The sequence below is a fragment of the Lissotriton helveticus genome, chromosome 8 (assembly GCF_964261635.1).
Source record: "Lissotriton helveticus chromosome 8, aLisHel1.1, whole genome shotgun sequence".
Classification (NCBI taxonomy): domain Eukaryota; kingdom Metazoa; phylum Chordata; class Amphibia; order Caudata; family Salamandridae; genus Lissotriton; species Lissotriton helveticus.
The window spans coordinates 165,142,563-165,164,399 of NC_136069.1; the positions used below are offsets into that span (position 1 = coordinate 165,142,563).

Genomic DNA, 21,837 nt, shown 5'->3' on the forward strand with positions numbered 1-21,837 from the left:
CAAGGCACTGATCAGTACGGGCCAGGTGGATGGCTTTGTCAGCGTATAGTTAAACAGGCTAGACCTATACCATGTTATCAATGCTATTGAGTCATGCCAGTTTTAACCTTCCATGTGAGCATGTCAGCAAATCCCAACATGTCCTATTTTAATTTAGTGTTGTAAAATCAACATTTTCATTTTATTTGTGTGACTGGTTAGACTAAACAGCTGTGAACAAGTTGTCTCTCTTTCATTATGAATTAATTCAGACTCAGAACAGGGATTAATTAGCTGCTGTCAAACTGAGGGAACACTTGTACTAAAGAAAAACATTGTAGAAATATGTTCAACATGAACATTCATGTCACCATTGAGCAGTTATCAGCATTTAACAAAAACACATTACAGTGAGTATTGAACTCCCGCAAAATTATTTTGGTTAAAACTAAAATAAGAAAATTCTTGTTGAATCGGCAAAGCAACGAACAGTCACACATTTTTTAAGAAGTGTGAAGGTTTCTCATTTTTTTTACTAAAGTTATAGCAAGAATTTCATTAGTGGTGGATTTATAAATCAGTCTTTGGAAGGGATTAATAATGAACAGATGGTTTCACTGAACAGCCCTCAAAAACAAATCACGCGGATAGCCATTTTCAGGCCCAAAATAAATATTTTGCATGATTATAAAATTAATTAAAAATCAAACATTGACGACTAAATCCTAACTATGTGTATTCAGAAAGCATTGAAAAGGCAACTGTTTAAAAAAGAGAGAATAAAGAACTCTGAAGCAATCTTGGAAAGACTTTCTGATTTGTTATAAGTGTGAGTAAACTGACATTTTATTGGCTCTCACTTACCCGTATTAAAGTCTTTCATTGAGTCTATGTCTTTTTTGTACCTTACTCTCCTCGTGTGCACTGTGTGTTAAATATACATTATCTAGCCATTGATACATATATTTTGTCACAGTGCTCAGTAAGTACAGCACTGCGGGATCATTCAATGCATATAATCAAATGAGAACAATATGACATGAAGTATACATACTCTGTCTTAAACCCATTGATAAGTCACTTTTCTGATTTTAGTCCCTAAAATCCCTTTCCCTAAATTAAAAAAATATTTTTTCAAGATGGTTTTAGATGAGAAGTCATGTGGAAACATTCAACACTGCAATAATGGAGAAATAAAATCATTATGGCAGAGCTGCAACCCTTATAACTACTTGGACTTGTAAATTGATTAAAGTCCCAAAACACAGACCATTTCAATATAAATTGCCAAATATGAGTGTCCTAACTCACAAAAGGCATTAAAAACACTTCAGCAGGGGCGGCTCTAGGCTCATGGCGGCCCTGGGCAGTGAGCGTAGGTAGGGGGCCCCGGAAGAGGGGGTCCGGGCGGGGCAGAGCCCACCGGAGCTCAGGAAGGGGGTCATTGTGTTTGGAAGTGGAACAGAGCCGGAGGCCGTCAAATCCCTGCCACTGGGGCCGCCACGCAAATATGTATCCATCCTCAGAGGATTATTATATTAAGGATATATATATATTGGCGTGGCGGCCCCTGGGGTTTGGCGGCCCTGTGCAGGTGCACAGCTTGCACATGCCTAAAGCCGGCCCTGACTTCGTTAACTGACATCTAAAAATCTATGAAAATCGTAGATTTCGGGATGGATTGTTGCATTGGGAACCAGCCACTGGGGTGCGCCAAAAGAACCTTTTACTATTGTTTTTCCACATGGAGAAACCTATTCCCACGTATTCCTTGCCCTCTTCCCCCATTAAATGTACCACTCTGGACATGGATTTTCTCATGCTCTTCAAACAAGCATTGGTAATGCATCGGTGTCGCCCATGTAATGAATAAAGAGTCGTTTTCATGAATCATTGTCCAGAAAAAAGAAAGAGCTCCCTGACAGTTGACATGAGACTGGTGAGGATGTGCTGCAGCAGCCAGAGCTGCTGACTTGAGAGCTGGGGATCCCGGTTCGCTTAATCTCTCCGAGTGCTAAATTGTTATCTAAATATGCTATAAGAGGAAAAGGCAAACCTTTATGAAAGCAGATGTTAACAGTATTTTGGCAGCAGGAAAATGATAAGAGAAGCAGAAGAGGAACAAGCATTGGTAAATGCAGGAGAATATGCTACAGGAACCAATGAGAAGCCTGGAAAGACAGGAGGCGGGATTTAAGTCCCTTTTAAGTTTATACTAAAAGCAATAGATTTCTCAAGCACAGCACAAGTGCTGTGCAGGCATACCTTAAAAGTAACTTTGAAATTGTGTAAATACCCACAAACCCACAAGTGTGCAGTGTTGGTGCTGGTTTGGTCTACCTAACCACTGTAGAGCTCCCATGTTAGTAGATTTTCCCAGAGTGACTCCTACCAAATCACCCACAGTAGTAAAACCTATCAGCAGGGGACAGTGTTGGCTGATTCTGATAGAATTTCTTCCGACAGAGCAATTCCCTGCGCTACAAATTGTAAAATAGCTGTGGTAAAATATTTGTGAAACAGCTTCTTAATCCTTGTATCTATACGTTTCGGTTCAATCGTACCAAGCAAACCATCACAGGATATTCACAGTTATTTCCAAACTGAGATAGCCATGGACTTACCATTCCGACCAGATGTCTTGTCTTTGTTACCAGTTGCCCCAGTTCCTTTTCTCTGAAAAAAGAGGGGGAAAAGTGTCAGACAGTTTATTTAATTCTTTTTAAAACCTAAAACAGGTGAGTACAGGTAACTGTCACTAGAACTGGTCGCTTTTCACAACCTCTAAGCACTGGAGTGAAATAATTCAGTGGTTTAATGCCATCTGCAGATGCGTGGAGCACTCCTCAAAATCCCCATAGAATACAGATGTTCATAGGCTCTAGAATGAATGGGGGCCCTCTGAAGGGGGGGCACCCCCCTGCAAGGCAGCTGCTGCCGGGGCCTACACTACACGTCTAAAATTGTGACATCAAGTCTAGTAGTCATTGAGTGCCAGACTGAACTGGAAACTGAAGTCCTTGGCATCTGAGCAGATTTTTTGCCACCTTTGCAGAGCTGGACGGGTCTCTTATTAGGCAGCAATAGCTCAAAATGATTAAATGTGGAGGAAACCAGAAGGAGTGCAGGGCCCCAGCCTGCGCAATGAATCCTGCTCCCAGAGCAGACCCTAAACATCTACATTTAAGGAAATGCCTGAAAACAGAACTTTTCTGAACCATCACAAAGGGGGGAAGCACTTGAAGAAATAATAGACCAGGTCCGCTCTGCACCAACTGGATTCTAACTTCCCCCATCAACTCAATAATCTGTGGCTGTCCACTTTTAGCAGTCTGTGATAAACGACAAGAGACCCATAGTGCTGTATGAAGCTCCAATATATAAATAAATGTCCTAGTTAGCTTCGCAGGTGATAGTGCGCTCTACACATCTGCGTAGCATAACATGATATGATTCTCAATTTAGCGCATGCCGGGCTACCCAATCTTGTGAACACTTAGCCCCGATTTCAAAATTTTGCTGTAATCTGCAGCAGTTGGGTTCCATTTTTTTCTGGAGAGGGTTAGGCTTCCTTACTAGGCTTCAAAGCATGGTTGAGTGTGACTATCAAACCAGTGCGGCGCTGACCACGCTTACTAGCATGAACCCATTGTTCTGAAAGAGGTTGAGAGGGAGGTCTGCTTTACAAGGTTAGAATACCCTTGACTTATCTGTTATGGCAACAACCAGAAAAATCAATCATATTTTGGCTTCTAAGAGAGCGTCCTTCTAGGAGTATTGAACTGAGGCCAGTATATGTTAACCCTGGGCAGAGTTCGCGTAGTAGCTCTACGCGTAGCTATGCAAAGTGCACTTTGCACTATGCAAGATACGCGTAGCTATGCGAAATACGTAGTGCAGTAGGGAAAATGCTGTTCGCACTGATTGCACAGTGTCGGATGCTTGTCCACACTGTGCAATCATTGCAACGGCATCTTGCACAGTGCAAGTGGTCATTTTCTGCAGCTCGAGTAGATTTGTACTCGAGTGGCTCCTTTCTCAACGCGGACTGGTAGTTTCTCATCGCGAGTGGTCGAGAGCATACGCGACCACTCGCAATGAAAAACCTGACCTCCCCGCATTGAGAATCTCGCCTGGAGGTTTATTTTCCACGCTCGCGATCGGCAACTTGATGTTGCTGATCACGAACGAGGAAAAAGTCTCACCGGGATGGTGATTTTGCTCGCTCGCGGTCGCCAACTTGATGTTGAGGACCACGAACGAGCAAAAAATGCCCGCTACGCTATGTGTTCTTGCACTGTGCTACATGCAATTGGTGTAGTGCATAGTTGCGCAAAGAATGCACTCTCCGTGAGCGTAGCGTAGGATTCCGCCCAGGGTTAGTATATGTCTGACACAAACTTCTTTGTATTGTGTTCTAGTTTTATATAGCGCCTCCTATTCTTTACTAGACACTGATCGCTATTCAGGCTGGTAGCATGGTATTTCATGGAGCCTAGAGGCAATCTGCAGCGCTAGATATAAGTGTTGAAGTTAGTCATATACAATGCAAAATTATTAGAGTTGGTATACTAATTAGTTGCATGCATTTTGTAATCTAGAAGAAGGTTGTAGATTGTTGTTATTGATGCATATACTTTAGTTAAGTATCGATTTGCATTCCTAATAAGTCTCTGTAATTAGAGGGAATGGAGGGTATGCGTTATAGACTGTGTAATTTACTACTGTCCGCTTGTTCCATTATAGGGCCTTATTGGATGACAGTAGTATAGTTAGAAAATACAGTTCTACTACTTTTGGGTAGTTCTTATACAGGCTGGGTCAGTGAGTCTGGTGGAAATAGCTCAGTAAGATTTAGTTTAGAAGGTCAGGCAGTATAGGACAGAAGGAGATATAGTATTTTGCTTATCCCATATTAAAAGGTCACATATGCCTAAAGAATACAAATACAAAATGTCATCAGAAAACATATAAACACATATGCTGGCTGACAATGTATTCTTTATTGGGAACAGAAGTATATAAACACCCTCCAGTGTCCACGTAATGTGTTGCAGTATGAATGCTGGTTTGGTGTCTGATTTGTGAAGTGGCCAGTCTTAAATTTCTCTGTCACAGCAGGAACTTGCTAGTTTCATATGCATTATTTTAAATACCCAATGCTATAATGGCCTGTGGGAGGCTGTGGACTTTAATGTCCCCCCCAGAGGTCAGGCAGTGAGTAGAACTGAGTATGGAGGTCAGATAGGTGGCACTGATGCCATCTCACTTTAAGTAAAGGTCTGTAGCCAGTTAGGTCAACGAATTGACATATACATTTCTAGGTCTCATCATAATGTACAACCAACAACTAGTCTCATTTGAAACTTCCCAAATTGACCAAAGTTAACAAACATATGTCTACGAAATTCTATTTCATTTTATTATTCAGTCTGATTCATATTTTTAAATTATCATTTTTTTTCTTTTTTTGGTATATATATATATATATGTATAAAAAATATTTTATCTCATCAGAAAATTCTTTGCAAAACAATCATATAGATAATATGTGACAAAATTCATACTGTTCAATACAAAGAATTGCAACATTGATAGACGTAACGTTGATGGGAGCAATGCGGTAGATGTGGACTACGGGCGTTTCGGCATTGCTGCCTTCTTCAGGAAACCGTCTATTGCACTAGAATTTAGTATCTGTAAGATGTATTCAGAGACCCCAAGTATATGCTGACACCGAACGATAAAAGTAATCACCATAAGTTCATGAACTTAAAAAGGCCGAATGGAAATCCAAAGTAAGTGTCCTTATTAATTAAGACTCCTCTGGGAGATGTTTTTTTCGTGCCACCATGGGTGAATGATAATTCGTTTATCACGAAGTTGCTGGTAATCTGTGGCTCGATCGCTTTAAGACCAGATATTGGGCTCCCAGAGTAGCGGCTATTTTATTAAAAACAACAACAGGAACATGATATCTTCGTATATCATGAAATTGCTGATGGTCTGTGACTAGATGATAGTAGACCCGAATATTAAACTCCCAAAGTTTGCAGTAATATGATAAAAACCACCAGGAACGCGATGTCCTTAAAAATACTCAAGTAGCTGCTCCACAAGGGATCCAGTATGTTAACAAACGTCCATCTGTCAAGTTGAAACCGCCATCTCATACAGCTGGTACCACCTTCAAGCCAAGCCCTCAACTCGACTTCTGATGTATATCATAATTAAAAGGAATACCTTTGTAGAGAAATTGCTTTATACAGAAACCACTGTAGAGAAACATCATTTTTTTAACTTAAGATCAAGGACTCATAAAATGAACCTGTTATGATGAATTCCTTCAGAGCCAAATTGCTTTACATCCACCTTAACTTTAAACAACCCCTCATTTAAACTCTGTCCATGACACTGAACCTACCCATAACTCTATAACTGATCCAAACTGAACGCTAACACTGTTATCCTTACCTTAACTATAACCCTTAACATAACCTCTACTTAAACCCGAACTCTTACGCTAATCTGTGGCCCCAAAATTACACCTTAAAGTCAACATTAACCTATTAATTTAGAGCATATATAACCCTTTATTTAAATAGTTATTCTTTCACTAGTTTCAAAATAAATACTTTAATGTTTTTTCATAGTAGCACTTACAATTATTTATCACAGTTATACCTTTCAATGAATCAGTTTCTAAGTAAATATTTTACTCTGCAAGTACACCTATCGTTTGTGGTTACTCTGTAAAGTATTTATTTTCCATAACAAAATTTCTCTGAAAAGGCTGCTCGGGTTTCTACATAATGACATAATTACTTTCTCTTTGCTTCAATCCTTTAAGGCAAGTGACACTACTCCCTCCCCACTTAGGGTAAGCACGCGCAACATGTACTGATGCAGGGGCCAACATTAGTTGATGCTGCTGAGGCTGGGGGCACATGCCCTGTGGCTTTCAAAGCGGGGGCATTGCCTGGCAGCGGGTCCGATCTGCCTGGACAACATCATGCCCAGTGAGAGTCTGTTTTGTCCTGTGTGTCGGGAAAGGGGATGAGGTAGTGGCATGATGTGCCTGTGTTTGCATGGGCTGAGTGGGCATGTTGCAGAATGTTGAGTGTGGTTGTTGTGAGGATGTGAGGATGCATGCAATGTTGGAGTCTGAGTGCAGGGTGAAGCTGGGAGTTGGGGACAGTGGGAAGTATGCGACCCTCACAGACTGTGGCTGTAACCTAAGGGCCCACCATGAAACAAAGAACTTCCCTCCTGCCTATGTGGCTCCAGCCTCTAGTGCAGAGGTCTTCAAACTTTTTGATGCTGAGACCGGTTGAGCTATAAACACATTTCTTTTGTTAAAATCAGCAGCTTATGTGGCAGATGATTTGGCCTAACGGCTAGGGCAGTCGACCTTGAATCTAGGAAACTGGGTTTGAGTCTCGGCAATGACGCTGAATATCCTGACACCAGTTTGATTAGGGGGAAGGATGTTTGGTAACTGTGATGGTGAATATCTGATTGCTGCAATGAAAATCAATAACATATGTTTACAAAAAAATGACGCTGAACATCCTGTGATTCTGGGAAAATCACTTAATCTCCCCCTCCAACTACAGCATCCTTCTCAGAAGGTCATGCTTTCCCATTGCTGGACTGAAAGGCCTCTGCCTACCACCTCAGGAGGCTTCTATGCAGATGCACCTGCTAGTATTTCATCGCTGAGAACTGGTGATAGAGTCAATGAGTTTCCTTCCCTGAGGTATTGTCAAATGGTCAATCTCACCCTGGCATTTAACACTGAGTTCAGAGGCCCAGGATTCAAGACTAGGAATTGTGACAAAAGGAAAGGCACCCCCACTCTAAACCTGGGCTGATGGGATACAACCATGTCATTGACTCTTCCTCCATTCATGGGCATTTGACAGTACTCAGAATACTCAATGAGCCAGTTCTGCATACAGAACTTTGTCAGCCAGCAAGGTCTCACAGTAAAACAAATCCTGCCTCACTCCCAGGTCTGACCAGAAGTGCCTCCTGCTGCGGTGGAGAGCTCTGTCTCTGACTCCCCGTAGTCTCCTTCAGACCCTTGCTGGGTCGGCTACACAGCATCACTAGAGGAGCATGTTGAAGAGATCTGGTGTGGTGGTGTGCCAGTGAGGAGGCATGGGCGTAATTGGGAGAAAGGATTGAAAGTTTATTAGAACATTGGAATTTACGGAGCTCCATTGAAGACAAAGGAGTGCTGTGGGCTTCTAATGCCTGGTAGAAGCCCGGACCATCAACATTCCAATGTAGTTCATAGCTGCTGCTGTGAACAAAGGTCTCACAGAGTCCGACTCCATGAGGCCTTTGTTTTACAAATTAGAACATTCTGTCCTCTAGGGGCGGAATGTTCTAATAGTCTTACAGCCATCCGTAGTGGGCTCTACCTGCCATTTAAGGCTCGCTCATTTGTTAAAGGCCCGAGCCGAACGTAGCGGGCCTTTAATGGCCGGTAGAGCCCACTACTATGTGGCTCTAAGGCTATAAAAAAATATTGATGAAGAAAGAGTATTATTATTCCCGGTGGAGGTTACCAATTTACAAATATTGAATGTTACGCAAACCCAGGGGCATTAAACAATCAGGGAATACACAATTTGATGTTCATCTTTTATTGAATGCTATGATGATGGGAGTATGGGGTGTTTCATGAGAATGGGGTGCAGCTCTCAGAACAATGTAATGACATTTGTGAACACATTGTTTCCATTTGCATAGACTCTGACAGCAGGTGTTGTCAGAGTCCACTGTTATTGTTTTTCGACTAGTAAATTGGTGATTTTCGGACAAATTTACATATCGTTTTCTCTAAATGTGAAGCTTTTGCAAGGATATGGTCTCCCCCCTCCCAAAGGGCAGGCGAGAGGGATGGAACTTTTTGACACATATATACTGGAAATCACACTTTTTGTCCCTTGGTCACTAATCTGGAGGCACACTTGGTAAAACTGAGCTATACCCATGGTATTTACCAGCAGTTGCCAGGGACAGTTGTAAGGGTAAAGGGACTTGAGTATTTGTGCATGGCTTTTTTATTTATATTTTGTTTGCAAGTGTAAGTGACTGCCCATGTGTCTGTGACTCATCTTAAAATTGTTTCGATATCGCAAAGTGATAGCATAATGCTGGCTCCATAATTTTTATTGGGTAAAGATACACATGCACCTTTATGGAGTGTTAGATTTTAATGATTAATTCCGGTAAAGTTATTAGGATATAATTTTCAGTGAATAAATACAACCCAAAAGCGTCATTGCTTTGTGTGTCTTGTCATGGTGTGCAAAGTTGTAACATTTTGTAGGGTCCACCACAGTCTACCAAATCAGGAACTTGGGGGCTTAGCTAGTATCCTTAGCCTGATGTTGGGCCACCAGCTCACAAACTTCAGGTTATGCAGGACACAACCAACATCACTACTGGTGCACACGCCTAATCCCTGCTGATGAGCATTAATGAACGCGAAACACGTGTCCAGGGATGGCAAGCACACCTGTGAACACCCTCAAGACTTAAGACTTGGGTAGAAGCGCACCCGCTGATACCGACCACATCGACCATCATGCTCCGGGGTCACACGCTGATGGGACGAGCAGTGTGCGACCTCATTCGGGCATACTATTTATACAGGCTCCCTTGAGCCGGTGGAGGTGACGACCTCGAGACAACGCACCTGCGCGCCTTAAGAGGTATCTGGACCTACGAATATTTTCAGCAGCCCACGCAGCAACCCCGTGGCAAGCACACCTGTGAACACCCTCAAGACTTAAGACTTGGGTAGAAGCGCACCCGCTGATACCGACCACATCGACCATCATGCTCCGGGGTCACACGCTGATGGGACGAGCAGTGTGCGACCTCATTCGGACATAACATCACTACTGGTCCCTGCAGATTATGCGGCGCCATTTCCAGGTGGTAGGCATCGATGAGACCCGACATGTGTCACTGTGTTGTAGCAGGTATAAAAGGGTTCATAATATTCCTATTGTGGTGTGAACCTTTCTTGCCTCCTGGTTGCCTCCCTTGGACTTTTGCTATTTCTGCTGGTCTATAAGCGGTTTTACCACATCAGAGTGTAATAACATTGTAACATCATTACATAAGTTTGTAATAAGCTTCTTTTTGTGATTTGATGATTTGATGATGAACTCATTGAACACACACTGCACTGCGTGTATCTTGGCATTTTGCCCAGTGTGTGTACTTTGTGCCATATCAATACATGTCTTCTGGCATCCCACTTCACTAGTATGTCGTATAATTGTCCTTCTAAATTTCTCCTGAAAAAGTGATGGTGATGTGCCCCATGTTGTTAGCAGTATATAGAGACCACCCTTGGCACTCAAGTTTGAGTTTTACATTAAGTGCTGTGAGGTTTCTAGCAGCAAGCTACCTAATTGTTGATTATATCATGCAACGTTTCATCTTCGTATAATATAGCTTTTCCCCTTTAAGCAGTTCTCCTTCTTACATTGCGTCAATAACCATGGTTCTGAAACCAATCAGTACCTAATCTCCTCTAGCCCAACTATTAATCCCACCAATCATCTGCATGAACTCACATACCCCCACTAATGATCACACCTAATTCCTATTAATTAAATCTACTGCCAACAAACAGGAGTAAATGCCCGGAATAGTTTCCTAGAGAGCAGAAGACTAATCTCAGTAGCCAACAATAACGAATAACACTGGATTAACCACTAACCTTGGGTTCAGAAGGAGCGTCCTCCTGGTGTAAATGCTGCATTAAAGTAGGAAGCACTATATAAAGGCTAATACAATACAATGGGATCCTTCTTTAACAGTGGGGGTGAACTCTTTGTGTAGATGGATATTAGTGAATTGGGAAAGTTATCAATCCCGTCTTTGCTGAAACCTGATCGCAAAGATTTAGAAGAGTTATAGAAGTGGTTATCGTTAGGTCTTTTGTGCCGTCACATCCATAACAAATCCCATAATACTCTTCCCATAACCTGCTGATCCTGATCCATGTGTATTCTTATTTTATTTTGGATTATCATAGTTCGTTATCATATTCCTTTTTCAGTCATTCATACAATTGAATTTTCTAAACTAAGTAGCCCTCAGGCTTACCCTTAGATAGCTAATTTTTACACTTGGGAGACTCTAGCAGTCTGGTGAGGAGTCTAGGCCCTGTGCCTCCAAACATAAAAGCAAGTGCACTAAGTTGCAGAGGTGGGAGACTATCATTCTGCATGACTACAGGTAGTATCTGGAATTGATATAAAAAGCCCATAGGATATTTGTCACATTGTCATCTGTCATTCTCTTGACTGCTATCCTTTTAAACCTAAGAGATATCATTATTAAGGGTGACCTGTAATAATATCCAAGGCATCTTTTGCTGCCCCAAATTTAATATTTCATTTAGAGTTTGATGGACAGTTGTAGAGTCAACCAGGGAGAGAGAGAGAGGGAAAGAGAGAGGAGGGGAAGAGAGAGAGAGAGAGAGAGAGAGAGAGACAGAGAGGGAGAGACAGAGAGAGAGAGATAAATAGAGAGAGAGAGAGAGAGAGAGAGAGAGAGGGGGGGGGGTGGAGAGGGGGAGACAGAGAGAGAGATACAGAGAGAGACAGAGAGAAAGAGGCGAGAGAAAGAGAGATAAAGAGAGAGAGAGAGAGAGAGAGAGAGAGAGAGGGGGGGGGGTGGGGGAGGGAGAGAGGGAGAGACAGAGAGAGAGATACAGAGAGAGACAGAGAGAAAGAGGCGAGAGAGAGAGAGATAAAGAGAGAGAGAGAGAGAGAGAGAGAGAGGGAGGGAGAGAGGGAAAGACAGAGAGAGAGATACAGAGAGAGAGACAGAGAGAAAGAGGCGAGAGAGAGAGAGCAATCAGAGAAGAAGGAGAGGAGTGAGAGAGGTGGGTGAGAAAGGGAGAGAATTAAGAATTAATGGATGGAAAAAGAGAGGTAGTGAGTGGAGACGAAGGGAGCAGGGCTGGTTTTGAGCATTTTGCCAGGACAGCTATAAATTCCACAGTCCGGCCCTGTGCTCAACAGACGCACAATCAACATGAACATAGAAGGAAAAAAAATTACTTTTAGGGCCATCAGCTTTCCTCCAGCTCCCAAAGGTGGAAAAAAGGAAACGAGGAGGAATATGAGAAACATTAATACTTAAACTGTTTCATTTCTCTGAAAATCATTTGACTCGCGCTCTGTAATTATCTTCGTGTGTTTTTTATGAATGGGGCTAAAATCACTTCCTTCTGCACCTCTGGGAATTGTGCGGCAAGCAGGCGCTTAATTATAGTCGGTTCTAATTGCTTTTTTTCCATCTCCAGCTGTGATTTATTCTTGCAATAGCTTTGGGAGGAGGAGAAAGAAAGCGCCCAGCCCGCTGGACCCCATTTCACGCTCTGTAATGAGCTGTGCAAATTGTGCAGTTAGACCGGCTGGTAAGGGGTTACATTGTATTGTATTGTAATTGCACTTAGACCTGTTCTCATTTGAGTCCTTCCCACGTCATGAGAGCACACGAGCAAAGCCTGCACCGATCTATAGGAGAATAGAGGGAACTGCCTTCCATTAGCCTCAGTTTAGTGACCGTCGCGAGCCCTCCGCCCACAGGCCCTGGGCGAGGTCTCTAGATGTAAGACAATATTTTGCGGAAGACTACAGCGCAAGGTAAGCTAAGGTTCCCGGAAGTAACACGAGCCCTGCTTTGCGTAATGAAACAAGGGTCATTCCGCACTTCTTGACGATACTTTGGGCAGCGGAGGTGATCACAGTGAGCTGACAGGAGAGAGGCAAGGCTTGCTGCCTGTGCGATGTATCCATCATAACTCATCAGAATTACTTGACTACTTACCGGTAATCTTCATTACTTGAAGTCCTAATCATACTCGTCCCACACTCATTACCTAAAGACGCCCAGAAAACAAAGAAACAATCACCCCACAAAAAAAAAACAGGGAGGGAGGGAAGGGCTCAGGAATGGGACGGGAAGACCAGGACTCGGAGTAATGAATATTATGGGTGAGTAACCGGGCATTACCTATGAAGTGATCCCACCTCCCTAAGACAGGAAAACTAATGAAAATGGTGGGTGCCATACAGAGGCCTTCCTTCCCAGGATACCTCTGACGTACCAAGCCCAGGCGAAGGTCATTGATGCTAATGTAGGAAGGGTGGCTCGCACTGACTGGGATGAGCACGAATAGGACTAATACTGCCCACTCTCTGGGCAAACGTAGCACAGAAATCTATGGCCTACTGGAGGAGGGCTCAACTGACGTTCTCTATGTCTGTGAGACATTTTTTTTTAACAAATGTTTTTATTTAATTTTTTTCTTCCTTTACATCTCAAATATTGCAAAAAGCACAATAGTAACATTTATAACTGTAACAAGATTCGCATGAGGTACATTTCAGAAGGAACGTCCTAATATTATACCAATTGTAACTATTAAGTGAGAACATTTATCTCGACATTGTATATAGCCCATCGTTTAGATCTTATATACGTATACAGTGGATTTTCACCATGTGTTTAGCTTGTCCTTAAAGACCTACAGCCAGATTCATCAAAGTGAAATCGGATCGCAAAGGGCCAGATTCTGAGAATCTGGCCCTTTGCGAGCGCTATTTTAGCATTTGGGATTCATCATCCCAAATGCAAAAATCGCAAATCTAGAAAACGCTAAATTGTGATTAATTGCATTTAAGGAATCTCAATTTGTGATTCCTTAAATGCAATTCATGAACCATTTGAAAATTGCGAAATCGCAATCTGGGGCCGCTATTTACCGCGAAGTATAACTTCGTGGTAAATAGAGAAAACTTAGAAAAATGCACTTTAGTGCATTTTTCTAAGTTGTATGTTACGGACACACATGTCCTTTGGACATGTGTGTGCGCAACACCAGTGTACATGACCATTTCAGGGGTGCTACAGGGTGTCATTTGGACACCCTGGCACCCTTGAAATCGCTTCCTTATTTGCGATTCGCTAATTGCTAATCGCAAATAAGGAATGACTCCCCATTCATTCGGCCCATAGGAATGAATGGGAAAGCCATTCCTTATTTGCGATTAGCAATTACTGAATCGCAAATAAGGAAGCAGTATAAATCGCCAAAAATATTGCGATTTCTACATGCATCCCGTTTTGCGAGTCTTTAATAGCGATTCCTTAAAAATCGCTATTAAGGACTTGCAAAACGGGACATTGATGAATCTGGGGCCTGGTTTGTTCCATGGCATCCGTGTGATTGGCTATATGATGTTTATTGTATGGGACATTGCCTTGTAAGTCTAGCCCGTAGTATCGTCTCCATGGACCCCAAATTTTGTGGAATTTACATGCGCATCCCCTGGTAGTACAGGTCACGTGTTCGGTGGCCATTTAGAGGTCCATACCCTTCCTCCATACTTTCCTCTTGGGAGTTTCCGCCACCTCCCACCACCTCGCTGCGTCTCTCTTGGCAACATTAAGGCCTAGTGTTACCAGTGTCAGCTGAGCCCTGTCAATATCCACTTCGTTAGGTATACCCAGGAGGATAAATGTGGGCTCTGGGGTCTCTGAGACATGGTTGAAGGAATCATCCTACCTCAGGAATATATTATTTTTGCTAAAAACAGAAAGAGTCATAAAAAAGGTAGGGGGGTGGCAGTAATCCCCCATCCATCTTTAAGCATCTTGTTGGTAGATTGCAATTCTATCCTGGAGGTTGATATAGTTGCGTTGAAAATTAATTTTCCCTTGTGCTGTTTAGCCTGCTATAGCCAACTTTGCAAAATCTTATTTTTAAATTAATCTGCTCATGAAGAGCCTCTTACAATCACCTGGTAGTAGCTGGAGACTTCAATTACTATTATAAGAAGCCCCTGAAAACTTGAAAGATGCATAATTATTTTAGTTTATGGTCTACATGTCTCATAGCCAACACATCCAAGGCCCCACTGATGTTGAGGGCCACATGTTGGCTCTTTTGTGGTCTTATTACACACGCATTAATCACGTCTTTTACTTCCCTGTATGTAGTCTTATTACCACCTTATTACATTTGAATTATGCACTTTTACATAACAGAATAGCTTCTTTACCAAAACACACTACGGGAAAGCAGAGGTGTTCCCTAGTGGCGGCTTGGTGTAGTGGCACGACAACTACATCTAGTGCAGTGTCCAACATGGGTCCAGGTGGGCACAACCCAGGCCAGATTTGAAGACTATGAAGTATGCATATCAGTTCCAATTAAATTCACTCTATTCAGATTTCTGTTACGTAGTTATCCTGGCCCTCGTGCACCTAATTTGGACACCTCTAATACTGCTGAGTAAAACTAGAGAAGGGTGCACCATCTTCAGCAGTTGCTGGCTGCATCTGCCCTTGAAGGCCATTGCTTAAGAAGGCAATTTGAGAACTGCACGGGTTGCTGAATGTCTTTCCTGCTCCCCTTGTAGATGTATCCCAGGCTCGCAGCATCCGTCAATGTCAGGATGAATCTGCAGCAGTGCCCTGGAATGACAGGCCTGCTGAGGGTATTGACTGGAGCCCATAAAACACTGTATCAGTAAATAATGTACCTTTGTGGCACGTTCACCATGTGACAAGATACAGTGGATTAGGCGCATCTCTGCAGATTAAATCGTCTGGAGAGAGTGGTGTGATGGGAGAGACAGCTTTGCTGCAGCAGCCAATGATCTGCTTCCCTGACCACGAGCCAAAATGTGTCAAATATTATATATGTTTTAATAAAGCCTCTAAAGGGCAGTGAGATTCCTTTAAATGCAGGCAATAATAATATCCTTCGTTGTGGCTGTCCATTGTGGTTCATGTTTGTATATATGTATCCGTGTGTCTATTTAACATAGAGTTTAGTACAGTGCTGCATGTTCACAGTGGCATCTTCCGAGCGCTGAGGCGAGCAATGAATTGCACGTCGGTGAAAAATGATTAATTGTAGGAAAGCTGAAGGATGTGAGGACTGATTAGAGACGACCCTTATTTGGTCGTGGCATGCATTCAGTGAAAGCAAATCTACAGAGCTCAGTTTTAAGAGTCTCCTGAGGAAAATATAGGAAGTTTAATAAGTATATTTGATATATTATTGTGATCACTTTAGCATCAACATCGCCTCCTTCCTCGTTCTAAACTAGCAAACTCTGAGAACAGGAAGTGGACTGGGATTTTCCATCGCTGACGTCGCCTTGCCATTGCATCACAGATGAACCCCCTTTCTCCTGCAAGAGCGGGGTGCACCTTTCCAAAGCAGAGCAAACAAGGCTGCTGTGCGGGTCTGTAGGTCAAAACAGGAGGCAACGCACAGATACTCAAACACTACCCTGATCATCTACACACCCAGAGAGTTAGGAATTTGGAGCCAGATGTACAAAGCCATTTAGTGGTCACAAAGCATGGGATTTATAAATCACAAAGTCTATGAGCGCTAATTGGCTAAATGTAGTAAGAGTGTTGCAGCAAGGGGGGTTTGGAGGGGAAGTCTTCCCCAGGTAGCACAAGTTTTGGGGGCAGCGGCCACCCTCCCCCCTTCCGCTTTTACCTGCGGCGGTTGCGGGGCGGCATACGCAGGAATCACCAGCACACCCACCCTCCTGCGCTTACATTACATGCGGGCGGCCAAAGGTCCTACACCCACTGTGTTGTAAACCCATTTTGTGACTCGGTAACTATGTAACAAATCGCACAACAGGTTTACAAAGCATGAAGAATCGCAATTAGGAAGGGTCATGCGTAGGGCGTTCCTTCCAAATTGCAATTCTCAATGCTATGCATCAATGTTGTGGTCACAAAAGGGGTGGGACCCCATTGGAGTATTTTCCACTTTGTGAATGGGAATAAAATGGGAGTTTGCAGTGGTTCTGGGGACCACTACCAACTCTAAAACAAACTCAATTTATTTTAAGCGAAAGAGCCCGGATTAAAAAATATATATGTATATATTTAAAAAGTGCTCATAGACACGATGGTCTGCTGACCCCAGCAGTCCACCATCTCCATGATGGACATCAATTAGAGTGAGTTGTAATTTGTGACCTACCTCATGAATAAGTAATGACTAACCCCCAGATTCATCATTGTCCCCTTTTGCGAGTCCTTAACAGCGATTATTAAGGAATCGCTATTAAAGACTCGCAAAACGGAATTCAGGTACAAATCGCAAATTTATTTGCGATTTCTACAGCTTCCTTATTTGCGATTAGCAAATTGCTAATCGCAAATAAGGAATGACTCCCCCTTCATTCCTATGGCCTAGCCCATAGGAATGAAGGGGGAGTCATTCCTTATTTGATGAATGGGGAGTCATTCCTTATTTGCGATTAGCAATTTGCTAATCGCAAATAAGGATGCGATTTCAAGGGTGTCAGGGGTGTCCAAAGGACACCCTGTAGCACCTCTGAAATGTAAATGTAGACTTATGTTGCGCACACACATGTCCAAAGGACATGTGTGTGTGTAACATACAACTTAGAAAAATGCACTAAAGTGCATTTTTCTAAGTTTTCGTTATTTACCACGAAGTCAGACTTCACGGTAAATAGCGGCCAAAAATAGCGATTTCGCAATTAAAAAATGGTTGATGCATTGCATATAAGGAATCGCAATTTGCAATTCCTTCAATGCAATCGCATTTGAGAACTCGCAATTATTTGCGAATTCTTAAATTGCGAGAGCATGAACCATTGATGAATCCCAAATGCAATTTTTGCGGGCGCAAGCAGACGATTTTTGCGATTCGCACCGTTTGCGCTCGCAAAAATGCTTGATGAATCTACCTGTAAGAGACCAGGAGGGGGCAGGTGAAGTGACGAGTGTGATGGGGAGAAAAAATAGTAGTGCTATATTAGAATGGAGGAGCCAGAATAGTTAAGTTTGCTTTTTCATGCCGTAAAATGAGGAGCAGGCAGGATAAGCAGTGCAGAACAGTATTTATTCCATCAATGAGAAATCTCCTTTTGTCTTGAAAAAACATGTAAGCGATAATTTTAAATGTTAAATTAATTCTTGTGAGATAGGACTATCAAACACGCCCCATCAGATTCCTTCCTACTGTCCAAAACAATCAGGCTATTATTACTCTTAAGAAAGCTTGGCATCCTTAAGTGGCTGCGATTTCGACACCGAGCAAGTCTGTTTTATAGATTCTATTTTTAATTTGATGGATCGTAATTGGAAAAACGACCTTCAGGCCAATTTCTTTTATCTAAAGCTGGGCTCAGCTAAAGGCCCTCACCTCAATTTGTGATCCTAGGCTTCTTCCCCGATGTCATCAAGGCACTAAGAGGAATAGTCTCCTGGGTCATTAGCGAATGAGGAAAACAGTGTTGGGCTAGAGCATGTGATGGCGACGCAGAGACACAGCGTGAGTCAGTTTCCATCACCTTATTAGGGCTGCACATGTTTCACAATGGTGGCTCTCTAGTCCACACTAAGGGCCTCGGAAGTAGCATCTTTGCTCTCTAACTTCCGGTGATTCTCAATAGGATTATACCTGCGACCAGGAGGTCACGGAGTTTTCTGCACGCGGTTTAAGATCTGTATTTTTGCTCCACTTTTAGTTTATTTCGAGGCAAAAATGACTATAGTGCTAGAATTTTTTTTTACAAATTTACCGGGGAAAAATAGCACGTCTGTTTTCTGCACTGATTAACGTTTCAAGGAAATGTTGTCAAGTTGCATGGAAAAAAGGTGCAAAGACGTGGACCATAGGCACAGAGAAGCAAAGATCTCTGTGAACTTCGGAATGCATGCAAGAATTTGCTCAATGCATCTAAATAATCAACCAGTCAATAAAAACCCTTAGATAAAATAGCTCAGTGCACTATGCTAATATCCATAGAAACCCAAATGTATGATCACCCTCCCGCACCCTCCAGCCCCCCTCACCCAGTCTGTGCTTTGTTCAAATATTAGGCATGTTATAAAGCACAGGATAGACCCATGTGGGCATCCAGGCAGTGCATCTACAGATGCCGATGAAAGTAACAAGAGCAACCCTCAGCTAGACAAAGTGCAACAATAGTAAGACCTAGAAGGAATAAACATCAAAAATATATAAAAAAAATATGGTTTGAAGAACCTTGTGGTCAAAAGAAGCCAAGGTTTTAAACATAGGGGATCTGTAAGAGTGTTAAAGAATGTATCAAGCAGGGAAAACATTGTTGGCAAGTTCCAGTCTCAAAATAGACTGTCTTCTTAAGATTTAGGAACCTCTAGAAATGGTCAACTTTTGGAGTAGGTAGCTCTTGGAATCTGTTTGTCTATGTGGTGGCTAGGCCAGTGTCTCACGTTTTGACGCTGTGGATCAAGTCTGGTCCTCCGCCGTATTTAGTGTTATTTCTTGTCAGCCCACGAGGCCCTTGTGATCGCTTCAATTTTATTGTTTGACTTTCCATGTGTATACTGTGGATTCCTGTCAACCACTCCATGCGGCTTGCTTGTGCATTCTTCGCCTCTTGTTACCATGCCCTTCTCTGTGCTTTAGCCCCCTTGCAGATGCATCAGAATGCCTCACATCTTAGTTGGTGGTCACCGTACTTCCTGCTTATGTCTCATTCCATCTCTCTCGTCCATTTACCTTCCCGGTAGTTTTCCCTCTATTATTTGCCGAGGTCGTTGCAGTACCTGCCGGAGTTCTGATGAGTCTGAATCCGTCACCATCACACCAACACAGCTGGAGAAGTGGCCAGCCAAGTGCTCCGCATCAAATAATCGGGGAAGTTCAAACATGCAATCTTGAAGGCAAATCTTGCACCAAGATAGGCTCAGTGAAATACTCCACAGTCAAAGTACAATTGTACATTGTGGACCCACGTAGCAAGCAGTACTTGCCGTACAATGTGAAAGTGAGGAATTATAGTGCTTTATGTGGGTTGGGTCCTCCGAGAGCACTGCACGAGTCAGTCGACAATGGAGTTGTTAAGATAGGTCCATACCAGACCCTTTATATTTGTCCATGATAACCTCACCATCACAAAAAGTATACAGAACATGGCTTTAAAACAAATAACCTTGAGGGATAAGCTTGGAAACACCACATGACGGACCTCAGTTCTGGTTGACAGTACCTCCCCCTAGATTGCATAGGGAAGGCCCGGAACATTGCTCAGACGTATCCTGGAAACTGCCACCATATTTTTCATTTTCTTTCTCTACTAATATGCAGGTACTACTGTACCCTTCAGTGGAATCACAAAGGTAAGCAAGGCAAAGACCCATGGTTTTGCTAGGCATCTGTGGTGGACCAAGAACTAATAGAAGCCCTGGAAAATGAGTTCATATCAGACCCATACAATACCAAATGATTGTAGCGAGTGAGTCCAACTGTCCTCAGGAAGAATTGAGGGGACACAGTATGCATGTGTCTACAAGCAAATTGTGTCTGCCCCCTCACATCTGTTTGTCAGGCTGAACTGCCATCCACCCACCCCTGAAAGCAGCCCCTGGTTCTCAGCCTACTGAGGGTTTTCTGAGCCCCACATGGCCAGCTTTACCCTTGTAACCTTGCCAGAGCTAGCATTGTGTTGTGTGTTAACAAAGTTATGCTTACTCATATCTAAAGCAATGGGAGATCTGATGAGGTCAAGTGCAGATCTGCCACACACAGTTAGTCACCGGCGGGCTCTAATTTAATAAATTGAAGTCCCAATTAAATACATGTTATGACCGCTTCTTGACTTCTCACAATGACATTCGTATACGGGATTATTTTAATGAAGTCCAACCGAGCACATCTCCTGCATATCTTTCCCTCCAATTTATGCCTGCTCTGCACCATAAACATAAAAAAAATCCTCAGACTGGACGGTCCAACCAACTTAGTAGCCTGCGAATGTAAGAAATACCATAAAGGGACCTGCAGAACGGTGAACAGCAATGACAACGCGGGGATTACCCCGCACTGCCATTACAACTCAGGAATTACAACGAAAGTCATTACAACAACTTTCGCTGGAGGGCGTTCTAGGATAGGGAATAGTTTAATTTAATATCCAACACCTTCCCTACTATCCACGGGGACTGGAGTTGGAATAGTTAATTAAACTATTCACTATCCAGCACCCCCCAACGCAAGTCGTTGTAACGACTTGTGTTGAAAAACCTGCGTTGTAACGGTACGCGTGGTAATACCACTCGTTGTACCGTCATACATCCTGCCGAACTCATCACAGCTGCCAGTTTACCAAAAAACATAAACTGTGCCTTTATCTCATAGTTCTTCACCTATCACATTGCTGAGCACTGTGTCCCATAACACCATAACTGCACCTCGGTGGTCATCTCACACAACATGCAACTTTAAGTGTTTAAATCTTAGTTTATCCATATATTCATATGTGTCTATATCTATATACACACATATAAAGACATATACACACTCAATGAGATTTCGCACATTTAAACACTTTAATAAAACACACACACAAATATGTGTGTGGGTTTGTTCCAAGCTTCAAATGATATATACGTCAGCACTTCGGGGTGAAGCAATCCCATCTTTATGATTCTATTTACAAAGATTCCAGAACTTTGGACAGCAGCCTAGCTGCATGTTTCGGATATTTGTATATGGCCCCACCATTTTTATATGTCACCCATGTCTAACCCCCACTTCTAGAGACGTCACTGCATGCACAGACCTCCCACATATGGTCAAAACAAAGACAACACATTTCCAATCACATCCCCTAATTGGCGTTCCATGCTACCCATGTAAGAAAGAGTTTTAGCACCCCCAGTGAGACTTATCTAAATGGTACAATGCAAAGATAGTTTTTTTTACTTGAACTTTTTGCCAGCATTCTAGGATGTTCTGCTTGAGTGTCTGCG

The 21,837-nt window shown here is 42.7% G+C and overlaps 1 protein-coding gene across 1 annotated transcript in view; it reads right to left on the reverse strand.

The window, feature by feature from the left end:
- Positions 1–21,837, reverse strand: part of PCP4 (Purkinje cell protein 4) — a 208,487-nt gene that overhangs the window by 86,088 nt on the left and 100,562 nt on the right. The window contains exon 2 of the mRNA XM_078655934.1: positions 2,604–2,655. Coding sequence (XP_078512060.1) covers positions 2,604–2,655 — 52 coding nt within the window. The remainder of the gene's footprint in view (positions 1–2,603; positions 2,656–21,837) is intronic.